The sequence below is a fragment of the Bufo gargarizans genome, chromosome 1, assembly GCF_014858855.1.
Source record: "Bufo gargarizans isolate SCDJY-AF-19 chromosome 1, ASM1485885v1, whole genome shotgun sequence".
NCBI classification, from domain to species: domain Eukaryota; kingdom Metazoa; phylum Chordata; class Amphibia; order Anura; family Bufonidae; genus Bufo; species Bufo gargarizans.
In genome coordinates, this window is record NC_058080.1 from 576245225 (window position 1) to 576259062 (window position 13838).

The 13838-nt window shown below is 45.8% G+C and overlaps 1 protein-coding gene across 5 annotated transcripts in view; it reads left to right on the forward strand.

Moving 5' to 3' along the window:
* The window catches only part of LOC122924538 (lysine-specific demethylase 2B), a 249850-nt gene that overhangs the window by 188835 nt on the left and 47177 nt on the right, over positions 1 to 13838 (forward strand). For all 5 annotated transcript variants that reach the window (XM_044275743.1, XM_044275744.1, XM_044275746.1 and 2 more), the window contains one exon: positions 9411 to 9635. In XM_044275743.1, the coding sequence (XP_044131678.1) occupies positions 9411 to 9635 (225 nt within the window). The remainder of the gene's footprint in view (positions 1 to 9410; positions 9636 to 13838) is intronic.

Genomic DNA, 13838 nt, shown 5'->3' on the forward strand with positions numbered 1-13838 from the left:
GCTGCAGGACGAGTATACTTGTCCTAGGTCCTTAACGTGTTAGAGTTTGGTTTCAGGAGGAAACCGGGCAACCTTTGAGATCCACCAGTAATAAAGAACTTGTAAGTGCTTACTTGACAGATCCCGCACCCCTGCTCTGGATCTCGGGATCAGGCTCTGTTTACCCAGCCAGAGCGGAGACCTTAAGTTGACAACACCTGCTCACTGCAGCCAATCAATGGCCTCAATGAGTGCACCGCTGAGGCCATTCATTGGCTGCAGCAGTCAGGTGTTCTCCATGTGACCCCAACACTGCAGCCAGGTAAACAGATTGCGGCTGGGATAACCAGAGCAGCAGTGTGACATCTGTCAGGTAAGTACTTACCAGCTCTTTATAGCAAGCAGATCCAGAGGGTTGTCTAGTTTCCTCCTGAAACCGGACAACACCTTTAAGGCCCCTATACACAGGCTGACGCAGCAGGCAATTATTGGGAAGTTTGTTTCTGATAATTGCCTGCTGGTTAGGATGCTGACAAATGTTCTATTTTTTTTTAATGTCGTTTTTGAAGCCAAAACCAGGAGTAGATTCAGAAAAGAGATGCTGTATCTGTCATCTCAGAGTTTGAAGGCATAAGTCAGATAGGTGGAAGTCCCACATCTGTCTCCAGAACAGGTCCCCGAAAGTAAAGGTGAGAGTAGTGTGCATGTTCGGCGTACTCTCCATCCTTTTTTATATGGGAGCTCTAAAAATAGCTACTGTCTCAGCTATTTTCTTCAGGAGCTCACTTCGGGGGTCCTGTTCTGTACATAGGTGCGGAAAATCAATGGGACCGGTTTTAACGGCTGTGTAGACAGGAGTGCACCTGTCTAACAGTCAGTAATAATGGGTTAAAGTTGCTGTCAGGTTAAGGCTACATGCACACGACCGTTGCGTGTTTTGAGATCCACAATTTGCGGAACGGCATGGACAGCCTTTAATATAAGAGCCTGTTCTTTTGCACAAAGTGCGGACAAGAATAGGAAATGTTATATACATTTTTTGCGGGAGCAACGGATGAGGTGTGCGGCTCAGATGTGAACCAAAACAACGGCCGTGTGCATAAGACCTAAATTTTATTTTTTTATACTTGCCTCATCCACCTAAATGCGCTGACACTCCCTCTGCTTTGGAGGGAACTGGAAGGATCTGAGGTTCCCATCGTCATGACATCACATACTGGGGGTGTTATTTGGGGGCCTTTTTATACTGGGGGGCAGTTTTTTTTTAATACTAGAACACTATTGGGGGACATGTTATATAGAGGGGCACTAAGGGGGGCTTTATATATATATGCTGGTGCCACTATGAGGGGCACTGCAGGGGTTGGGGTGCTTGAAAAAATAATAAACTAGTAAAATTCATCAATTTTTCATGGCCGTCAAAAACAGACAAATGAACAGAAGAGGGATGCAGAATGGAATGAAAACCTAACAGTGAGTTTGTTTAACGGTCATTGTTTTCACTGTTGTGTGAATGTAGCCTAAATAAATGCCCCCCATTGTTTTGGGGCAGCAGATCCCTGTTTGCACAGCAGGGTCTGCTGCCCAGAAACGATGATTAGGAGGCAGGATCATCGATGCGTTGACATTCATTGCATGATCTGCAGCATCTTTATACAGAGTACATATCGGGAAGGAGCGATTTAATTACACAGACCAATGATTGGGACAAACACAATAGCACTATTCACATGTCCTCTATTGAGTGCACTGCACATCCACGGTGCAGGGAGAAAAAAACAAGTCAACCTCTGTCTTAAAGGGATTCTGTCACCACATTTTACCCCCTACAGTAAAACATCGCTACTTGTAGGTCTCCCTGAGCTCTTTTAAATGATGCCTTTATTAACTAATACAGTCATGTGAAAAAATTAGGACACCCTTTGAAAGCATGTGGTTTTTTGTAACATTTTTAATAAAAGGTTATTTCATCTCCGTTTCAACAATACAGAGAGATTAAAGTAATCCGACTAAACAAAGAAAACTGAAGAAAAGTCTTTTCAAGATCTTCTGTAAATGTCATTCTACAAAAATGCCTATTCTAACTGAGGAAAAAGATAGGACACCCTTGCCCCTAATAGCGAGTGTTACCTCCTTTGGCTGAAATAACTGCAGTGAGACTGTTCTTGTAGCCATCTACCAGTCTTCGACATCGGTCTGAGGAAATTTTACCCCACTCCTCAATGCAGAACTTTTTCAGCTGTGAGATGTTTGAGGGGTTTCTTGCACGTACAGCCCTTTTCAAGTCACCCCACAGCATCTCAATGGGATTCAAATCTGGACTTTGACTTGGCCATTCCAGGACTCTCCATTTCTTCTTTTTCAGCCAATCTTTGGTTGATTTACTAGTATGTTTTGGGTCATTGTCATGTTGCATGGTCCAGTTCCGCTTCAGCTTTAATTTTCTAACTGATGGTCTCACATGTTCTTCAAGCACCTTCTGATACACAGTAGAATTCATCGTGGATTCTATGATGGTGAGCTGACCAGGTCCTGCTGCAGCAAAGCAGCCCCAAACCATGACACTTCCACCTCCATGCTTCACAGTTGGTATGAGGTTCTTTTCTTGGAATGCTGTGTTTGGTTTACGCCAAACATGTCCTCTGCTGTTGTGTCCAAATAATTCAATTTTGGACTCATCTGTCCAAAGAACATTATTCCAGAAGTCCTGGTCTTTGTCAACTTTATCTCTGGCAAATGTCAGTCTGGCCTCGATGTTTCTCTTGGAAAGCAAAGGTTTCCTCCTTGCACACCTCCCATGCAAGTTAAACTTGTACAGTCTCTTTCTGATTGTAGAGGCATGTACTTCTACATCAACAGTAGCCAGAGCCTGCTGTAGTTCTCGAGATGACACTTTAGGGTTTTTGGAGACCTCTTTTAGCATCTTGCGGTCTGCTCTTGGGGTGAACTTGCTGGGGCGACCAGTCCTGGGCATGTTGGCAGTTGTTTTGAAAGCCCTCCACTTGTAGACTATCTTCCGGACAGTGGAATGGCTGATTTCAAAATCTTTTGAGATCTTTTTAAATCCCTTCCCAGACTCATAGGCTGCTACAATCTTTTTTCTGAAGTCCTCTGACAGCTCTTTTGCTCTCACCATGGTGCTCACTCTCACTTCAACAGTCAGGAGCACACCAAACTAAATGTCTGAGGTTTAAATAGGGCAAGCCTCATTCAACATGCAGAGTAACGATCTACTAATTATGTGCACCTGGTGTGATATACCTGTGTGAGATCTGAGCCAATTTAAGAGGGAATACATGTGAGGGTGTCCTATCTTTTTCCTCAGTTAGAATAGGCATTTTTGTAGACTGACATTTACAGAAGATCTTGAAAATACTTTTCTTCAGTTTTCTTTGTTTAGTTGGATTACTTTAATCTCTCTGTATTGTTGAAACGGAGATGAAATAACCTTTTATTAAAAATGTTACAAAAAAACACATGCTTTCAAAGGGTGTCCTAATTTTTTCACATGACTGTAGTCTTGAAATATAAAATATATTAGTGATATGCTAATGACTTACATATCACATATTACAAGGGTATGTTCTTTCCTAACTTGGTGCCCAGCCGCACCCCTTGATCTGGTGCCCAGCGCCGCCTATAATATAATATATTCAAGAGCTGGCGCGCTGACGTTATCCCTCACCCTGTTTGAAATCCTGCGCACTTCACTCGACAATGCCATTACCTGTGTGTAGTGCGCACGCGTGGGATTTCAAACAGGCTCTTGAATATATTATATTAGAGGCAGCGCTGGGCACCGGACCGAGGGGTGCGGCTGGGCACCAAGTTAGGAAAGGACATACCCTTGGGCACCTTATGTAAAATCGATTTTATAAAGAAATAAATCGAGACCATAACTAGGGCATCATTTAATACAGCTCACAGAGACCTACAAGTAGCTATGTTTTACTGTAGGGGGTAAAATGTGGTGACAGAATCCCTTTAATGACTTCTCCAAGAGCTAAATAAGACAAAGCGTTTCAATTAAAGGGATGGTTCCGCATACGGTCCACAAAAAAAAGGACACGGAAAGAAAATACGCTTGTGTGCATGAGCCGTTAGGATTTCAATCTGCGACAGATTAGACATAGGACACATCCGCTACAGAAAATCCAGTCCACCTGCCCCTACCCCAAGGCGAGGTCTACACTACGACATTTGTCGCAGCAATGTTGCGCGACAATTTGTATCATGATAGTCTATGGTGTTGCACTGCGACAGAGTCTAATGGCCCACACTAGTCCAGCCTGTATCTCCAGCTCAGCTACATCCCGACTGTTCCTGTAGATGGGTTACACCTGCACACAGTGGCGGTAACGCAGCGGCTGTGCACGTACCTGCCTCTCCTCCATGAGCCGGGCACAGGGCGCCGATTGGTGCTCAGCAGGTGGCAAACCCTTTCCTGGGCCGAGCTCATGAATAATGGTGGCAGCGCTCCCCTCCTCCCCTTTGTGCGAGCCGTGTGTGCTCTGCCTCCTCCCTCCACTCCCCGAGCTGGCTCCGTCTGCAGTGTCCCCTGCTCCATGTCACACTGGGCCCGGATGACGAGCCATGGCCCTGTCCCTGTGCAACGACGACGAGGAGTACGACTCGGAGCAGGAGCAGGTGGGTACCCGGCGGATGGTGGCCGCTCGGGCAAAGTTATTCCGCCGTGAACGGGCGGCGGAGGCATTACACCCGGGTGGGGGAGGGACTTGCCCCGGAGCGCTTAATGGTCGCCCGCTGGCGGCTCTGCTGCTCCCCGGTGCTCTAGAAGCCGCTATGAGCGGGGACGTGACCTGAACATCCCTCGTGTGGCCCAGGTGAGGAGCGCCGCTATGCGGGGGGGCTCCACCGGATGAAGCCGAGGAGCAGCCACTAGCAACCGGCATGGCTGTAATGACACCGGGAACGCCGGAGTGCCCCTTTAACTTTCAGCACGGGGGTTGTCACAGCTGAGGAATCTTCACACACTGGGCCCGAAGTTCCTGAGCTGTAGGTAGCAGTCTGAATAGATTTCCCACATATACCGCTCTATAGGGTACAGTGGCATCCCTAACACCCTCAGGTGACAGGGACCAGTGCAGAAGTCTGTTACCCCACATCCACCGGATTTCGGTTTGTGTTTGACGTAGAGTGGCATAGATTCCTGAGCTGTCCTGTTACCTAAAGGAATCAAGATGCTGATAGAGCCATCATGTATTACCTGTCAGAACTGTAGACCTGGGAAGCCATGATGCCAGTTGACTGTATTGCAGGGCAGATTCTGCAGCCGTTTACCATACAATAAAAGTACAGGAGGGGAAGGTTCAAAACCCCATTCACATGGCAATGGAAAATATCTGCACAAAATCAGAGCATGCTGCGATTTGCAGATCCACAGCATGCACGTTCTATCTAGTGCAGAAAAGCAGCGGATTTCACCCATGGCAATGCGTTAGTAACATCCGCGTCAACACATTGAAGATTTGGTGCAATTATTTGGCAATATCGGTTTGTCAACGTGGTGCAGATTTGACACATCCCCTGCACAAATTCACAGCTGATTGTCCTATTTCTGCCAGATATTGCCACGCAGATTAGCCCCATTGTAATTCAAGCTGAATTCACAGGCAGTCTTTCCCCGTCAAGTGCTGTTACTACTACTCCTACTACTTCTGTGCTGTAAACGGCAGCTTGAAGAACATCCTCCCTGTACATATTTAGTGAAGTTGAAACCAAACGAGGCCCTCATGTTCATCCAGAGCAAGGCAGCGAATTGAGGCTGATCAGTGCTAGTATTGCTGTTCTCACCCCCAGCAAGACAGCTGATTATCAGCTTTACATTTCGTCATCTCCATTTCTCCTCAGTCCAGATGCAGCAAACTCTCCTTTATGGCTGATAGAGGGGGAGTCCAGAGCAGAGTATCCTGTACTGTGGCATCCATATGCCTTGTGACCGAATATCCAACAGCGTTGCCGTATGTCACATTGCAACTCCATGTAATGCAGTGACATGCTGCCGCGTAGCTCCAGCCTGAAACTCAAAGGGGTATCTGCATCTGAGACATTTATGGCTTATCAAGAGTATATGGCCCCTTTCAGAAGAGCAAGTTCCACGCATCGGACTCGCAGCGCGAGTATGTGTCAGCTCCCGTCCTGACCTCCCAGCACTGCTGGGGTCACATAACATTATACTGATTTATATTGCTATGTAATAATGTCCGTATTAACCAATACATTCCAGAACTGTAAGGTCTCTTGCACATGAAGTATTTTCATTCCGGTTTTTTTTGACGGACTGTATACGGAACCATTCATGTCAATGGGTCCGCCCAAAAAATGGAAAGTACTCCATGTGCATTCCGTTTCTGTACTTCCGTTACGCAAAAAAATAGAACATGTCCTATTATTGTCCTCATTATGGGCAAGGATAGTACTGTTCTATTAGGGGCCAACTGTTCCGTTCTGCAAAATACAGAATGCACACGGATGGCATCCATATTTTTTGTGGACCACAAATTACATACAGTCGTGTGCAAGAGGCCTCAAGGTTACATAGCATCATAAATCAATATAATGTTATGCGACACCCGGCAGTGCTGGGAGGTCAGGACGGGAGCTGTCACATACTCGTCTGAAAGGCGAAAGTTTTTAGTGTCTTGTTTATGAAGAAGAAAAAACCTATACAAGTTTGGTATTGTCATGTCTGTACCAATTTGTCCTATAAAGTTTCCATGGGATTTATTCAGTGTAGTGAAAAAAACATAATAAAAAGCAATCAAAAAGTTTTATGTACCCCTAAATCGGAGGTGGTGATCCTATGGCACGGATGCTAGAGGCAGCATTTAGAGCTCTCTCTGTGGGCACCCATACCCTGTAAATAGTCTATGGAGTGCGCACCGTGGGGCAGCGGATCGCGGACCCATTCACTTTAATGGGTCCACGATTCACCCGTTCCGCAAAAAGATAGGACATGTTCTATCTTTTTGCGGAACGGAAGTACGGGACGAAACCCCACGGAAGCACTCCGTAGGGTTTTGCATCTCCGGATTTGTGGACCCATTGAAGTGAATGCGGAATGCCCACCGAACGGCGCTGTTTATTACAAATCTGCAAATGCAGTCGGCAATACAGCAACAGGCAGCACACGTTCATGTGCAGGAGGCCTTAGAATTTTCCTGCCATTCATCAACACAGGGTGCTCTGTGAACAGCACAGGCAGCGCACTGAGTGCATGCAGGATATTATCGCTAAATGATAAAGTACATTGAAGATATACTAGATTGGACTGCAGTATTCAGGGTAACTTGCCATGTTTGCATTTTGCGATAAATAAGTGGGTTTTGGGTTGCAGTTTGGGCACTTGGTCTCGAAAAGGTTATCCATCACTGCCCTAAATATTGCCAATGAAAACTGAAAACTGAAAACTGCTCTGTTGTTTAAAATAAAAAAAATTGTGGCTCTTAGAATATAGCGCCACCTTAAAACAAAAACTATATAAATGTGGTATCCTTGTAATCTTACTGGCCCAAAGGGATGACGTTAAAGGGGTTCTCCTGGAATTAAGAAATAGAAAATACGTAGATATTACTTTAGTATAAATATATTCCCAAATACCTTTCATTAGTTATAATGGCTTGTTTTGTCTGGGGAGCAATCAGTAGGAGAAACAAAATGGCCGCCGTCCTATTAGTAGACACAAAACCTGTCCTAATCACACAGGAGGACAAGTTACTTCACAACACTGAGCTAAAGATCTGCCTCATTTTCCTCTCCTACTTGTCAGGGATTATGATCCTGAATACAGCTGAATCTCTGTAGGAATGGAGTTCTTGAGGAGACATGAAGTACAGAGAGGACGGACAGGACACTACATACAAGTGCTGCTGCTCATTAACCACATCTGCTCATGAGATTCAGCTGAAGTTCACATTAAACTGTATTCAGGATGATAATCCCTGACGAGCAAATAGGAGGATAAGGGAGCTCCTTATCTCAGTGCTGTGAAGTAACTTGTCCTGCTGTGTGATTAGGACAGTTTTTGTGTGTACTAATGGGACAGCGGACATTTTGTTTTTCCTAATCAGTGCTTCCCAGACAAAACGAGCCATTATAACTAGTGAAAGGTATTTGGGAATATATTTATAATTAAGTAATATTTAAAGGGATTCTCCGGGCTTAACCTTATTTTTGCTATTACATGCTAACCGGTGGAGGATAGATTATAGCTCACATACTTACATTCCAGAGTGCAGCCATTCTTGAGATCTGCCTCCCGGTCACGTGGTCCCTCGGTCCCTCTAGATGGCTTTTCTGTGCTTCCAGCCAAAGTCTGTTTTCTTATCTTCCAGTCTATGCTTCCTTTCTCCAGCAGGAGAGGGAACGTCAAATGTAAGCACTGTGCAGGAGTGACAGCATAGCGATCAGCCACAGTGGCATGTCACAGGGGCATAGTCGTCGCCTCAGGGGGGCAATTCCCCCCCCCCCCCCCCCCCAGGTTATCCCTTGCCTTCGTGGGGCATGTCCAGCCTGTGACTCATCTCTGTGCAGTACAGCCAGGCTTGTGTATCAATAAAGTTATGTATTCAACAAAACAAGAAGAGGAGAAAGTAAACAGATCTGCCAGGATAATCTGATGTCTTCCAGGGAGAAAGGAAAGCTCAGATATGAAAAAACAGGTATTGGGGGCATATGTATAAATGAATGATGAGGGGCGTTAGGCGCACATAAAAAGAACTTAGATTTTTGGGACCAGACAACCATTTTCTTAAATCCCAGAGAACCCCTTTTAACAGGTCAGTTTTACTGCATAGGGAACGCCCAACAAAACCTATAAAACTGGCGGAATTGAATTTTTTCTTTTTTAAATTCCACCCCAATTTTTTTTTTCCAGCTTCCCACTACATAGTATGCAATAATAAATTAGAAAGTACAACATGTCCAGCAAAAAAACAAACAAAAAAAAAAACTCATGTAGCTATGTAAATGGAAAAAAAAAGTTATGGCTCCAGGTAGGGAGGGAGTAAAAAAACGATAAAAGCAAACACATGAAATTGTAGTGAGTTCAAGGGGTTAACAAGTGGGTGTAGCTTATTAGTTTGTCACATTCCCTGCCTTTGGCCAAATGTTTTTTTTTAAATCTCTGACAACCCCTTTTCCATGCATTTGAAATTTTAAAATCGCCTTTTCAGTCACCTAAGACTTGCTAGAAAATGCCATAAAGTTGGAATCCGAATTCTGGATCCTCTGCTAATCCTGAGAACGAGCAGAAGCCCCTCACCTGGTGCTCTTCACCACCGCCCTCCCAGCTACCCGATATGCCATCACTTGTAATAGTGGAGAACCTCTTTGAGGTTGGCTTCTTGTATATGTAAAGGTGTCCTGTATTTGCTCTAATATAAGTTGGAAATGCTTTTTGTCTTGTATAGAACCGAGCTGTGGGAAGACCAAAAGGTAAACTGTCCACTTCTCCTGCCGTGAAATTGTCTGCGAACAGGACAAGCGCTGGAGCCCGCAGAAGACGGACACGATGCCGGAAATGTGAAGCCTGCCTACGCACAGAATGTGGAGAATGTCACTTTTGCAAGGACATGAAGAAGTTTGGGGGACCAGGACGGATGAAACAGTCATGTATCATGCGGCAATGTATAGCTGTACGTAATGCATCGTATACAAATTTTTGGTATTTTATATTGTTTTACATTTTGTATTCTTTCTTTTGCAAAACAGTTTATCTTAATTAAAATATACAATATTGTAAATTAGGGGTGCACCGAAATGAAAATTCTGGTCCGAAACCGAAAATTCAGGATGCCCCTTGACCGAAACTGCCTTTTTGCCCAAATACTTTTAAAATACTTTTTTTTTAATGATTTTATTAATAATTCTTTTTCATGAATTTAATAAATCATATTATATAACATGGTGCTTCCTCATACACTCTCTCATTTTACACACCCCCTTGTCACTCTCATTTTACACCCCTCCCCCTCCCTTGTCACCTCTAGTGTAGCCTGTGTAGCGTGGCCGAGCTCTGTTCGGTCCGCGGTACAGAGCAGACCCCCCACCCCATAACAGTGCCATCCACAGACCCCCCCACCTCATAACAGTGCCATCCACAGACCCCCACCCACCCCATAACAGTGCCATCCACAGACCCCCACCCACCCCATAACAGTGCCATCCACAGACCCCCACCCACCCCATAACAGTGCCATCCACAGACCCCCACCCACCCCATAACAGTGCCATCCACAGACCCCCCACCTCATAACAGTGCCATCCACAGACCCCCCCCCACCTCATAACAGTGCCATCCACAGACCCCCCCCCCCCCCCCATTGCCGCTCCAGTACAGACTAGTTATAAAATGTGTACAATTAATAGAAAATAGCGGGGAGGGACTGGGAGGAGGAGCTGGGGGCCGGTGCGTTCACTGTTCTCCAGCCCCCAGCTCCAGTAGTTATAAAATGTGTACAATTAATAAGGATTCTATTCATGAGGCCCCCTCTGCAGTAGAACATTCAATATAGCCACATCCTACTCACAGGGCTGTTATCTTAATGCTGGCCGGCCGGGCAGACGAGCGGCAGCGTCACGACTGACGTCATATGCCTGCGCCGCCTCCTTCATTCAGAAAGTAGGCCGGGCACATGACGTCAGTCGTGACGCTGCCGCTCGTCTGCCCGGCCGGCCAGCATTAAGATAACAGCCCTGTGAGTAGGATGTGGCTATATTGAATGTTCTACTGCAGAGGGGGGACTCATGAATAGAATCCTTATTAATTGTACACATTTTATAACTACTGGAGCTGGGGGCCGGAGCACAGTGAACGCACCGGCCCCCAGCTCCTCCTCCCAGTCCCTCCCCGCTATTTTCTGCCGATATGTACAAATATCGGCCGAAATGGATTAGGCTCATTTTCGGCCGCCGGAATTTCGGTGCACCCCTATTGTAAATCCTCAAACTGCTAAAAAAGAATACAGAAAATGAATACAGTTATAGATTAGCAGTACTATATTTTTCACATGGAGGGCGCCCTCTTACTTTTTCTCCTTTGCAGTTTGGTTTGCAGAGCTGTACAAGGTTAGGCTACTTTCACACTTGCGTTCAGAGCGGATCCGTCTGGTGTCTGCACAGACGGATCTGCTCCTATGATGCAGACGATCGGATCCGTCCAGACTTTACATTGAAAGTCAGGGGGAACGGATCCGTTTGAAAATTGAGCCATATTGTGTCATCTTCAAACGGATCCGTCCCCATTGACTTACATTGTAAGTCTGGACGGATCAGTTTGCCTCCGCGCGGACAGCCGAACGCTGCAAGCAGCGTTCGGGTGTCCGCCTGCGGAGCGGAGGACAAACTGTGCTAGACTGATGCATTCTGAGCGGATCCGCATCTACTCAGAATGCATTAGGGCTGTACGGATCCGTTCAGGGCCGCTTGTGAGAGCCTTCAAACGGAACTCTAGTACCGTTTTTAAGTTCTGGGTGGATCATATAACCCTATTTGATCGGTCTAATATGCTGAAATGTGGTGACAGACTCCCTTTAAAGTTCTGGTTGCCATAGTAGTAGTGGGGAGCGGTCCGTGCAGCTCCCGGGGCGCTCCCGGGGCGCTCCAGAATGACGTCAGAGCGCCCCATGCGCATGGATGACGTGCCATGCGATCACGTCATCCATGCGCGTGGGGCGCCCTGATGTCACTCTGGAGCGCCCCGGGAGCCGCACGGACGGTAAGTATACTGCTCCCCACTACACTTTACCATGGCTGCCAGGACTTTAGCGTCCCAGCAGCCATGGTAACCATTCAGAAAAAGCTAAAGGCCGGATCCGGATTAATGCCTTTCAATGGGCATTAATTCCGGAACCGGCCTTGCGGCAAGTGTTCAGGATTTTTGGCCAGAGCAAAAAGCGCAGCATGCTGCGGTATTTTCTCCGGCCAAAAAACTTTCCGGTCCTGAACTGAAGACATCCTGATGCATCCTGAACGGATTTCTCCCCATTCAGAATGCATGGGGATAATCCTGATCAGGATTCTTCCGGCATAGAGCCCTGACGAAGGAACTCTATGCCGGAACAAAAGAACGCAAGTGTGAAGCCCTAAGATGGCATGTTTCCCATAGGATGCCATGTCTGTTTGTTTATTTTCTTTAGCAGATGTCAGGAAAAAATAAATGTATATTGCGTATCCGCTCAAGAGATGCTGAGAGGACATTTTGGCAGCTTGTCAGCTGAATAGAGCTCTATGTATACTATTGTTATGATGCTGAGAGCTTTTTTTGGTTTACGCATGGCAAACATAGGCCTCTAGCCTAATTTATAGCAGTCATTGTGCATTCTAAGGAATATGTACATTACAATGTGCAAATTAGGCTTAAGCTGACAGTAACGGCAGAGGTTGTGATAACCCCCGACCTAACATTTCAGTCTTTTTAATATATCATCCTTACAAATTGGATAAAAAAAAAAAAAAAGACTCATTAATCACTTCCATCATTCCCCACCGATGTCGTATCGGCTGCTCTCCACTTCCTGTCCTGACTGGACACACTGCAAACGCCAGGGAACACCCTCCCGGTCTGCTAATCAATGTCTGAAACTGGTTACTGCTAAGGCCTGTGATTGGCTGCATTGGGGGCATTCCCAGAATGTAGAGTCGGGGATCAGTGGAGGAGTGTAATGTTGCTTCTTTATTTTTAACCCTTTCTAGACCATTGACTATTATTATTTCTCCAGAAAGCCCCTTCATTTCTAGTAACCTATACAAAAGCTGATCTCAGTCAGAGACGTTAGATCATTTTTTATTTTCCAGTTACTTCACCTTACAGGGGTTCTCCAGGAATTAAGAATCTTTAAAGGCGTTATGTGAGACAAAAACAAATGTCTTCCATATGCCCGAGCCCCTCACACTGAATATACTTACCTGGTTCCCTGCACCGCTCCCGCTGCTCCTGATCCCCAGCATCACTACTGCTGCTTCTCCCCGTGCGTGGATGAAAACATCCAGTGTCGGGGGGAGCCAATGGCAGGTGGGGATGGTGACGAGCCTCCCTGGTGTCACCTGCGATGCTAGGGAGGCTCGTCACTGGCTGCTCCTCCCCCTCCCCCTCCCCCCCCCCACCCCCACCCCTTCTCCCCTGACACTAGATGTTTTCATCCGTGCACAGGGAGAAGCAGGAGCGGCATGGGGAGCCAGGTAAGTATTTTCAGTGGGGGGGCCCGGGCATATGAGTGATGTTTTTTTAGTCTCTGATAACCCCTTTAAATATTACTTAATTATAAAAATATTCCCTAACACATTTCATTAGTTATAAGTTACTGCTTATTTTGTCTATAGAGCAATCATTCTCTGATCTATGATCCTGAATACAGCTGATCTTCAGCTGACTCTCTGTAGGAATGGAGTTCATGAGGAGACATGAAGTACAGAGAGGAAGGTGAAGGTGTGGATAATGAGCAGCACCACTTGTGTGCAGTATCCATTACCACAGTCTGTCATGTCTCCTTATGAACTCCATTCCTACAGAGATTCAGCTGTATTCAGGATCATAAGTAGGAGAGGAGGATGAGGCAGCTCTTTACCTCAGTGTTGTGAAGTAATTTGTCCTCCTGTGTGATTAGGACAGGTTTTGTCTGTACTAATAGGACAGCGGACATTTTATTTCTCCTAATGATTGTTCCCTAGACTAAACATGCCATTATAACTAATGAAAGGTATTTGGTAATATATTCATAATTAAATAATATTTGTGTGTTACTTTATTTTTTATTTTTTTTCTAGAGAACCCCTTTAACTTTGCCATAAGTGATCTCTAAGCTTGGGGTTGTCCAGGATTTTTATGTTGATGGCCTTTT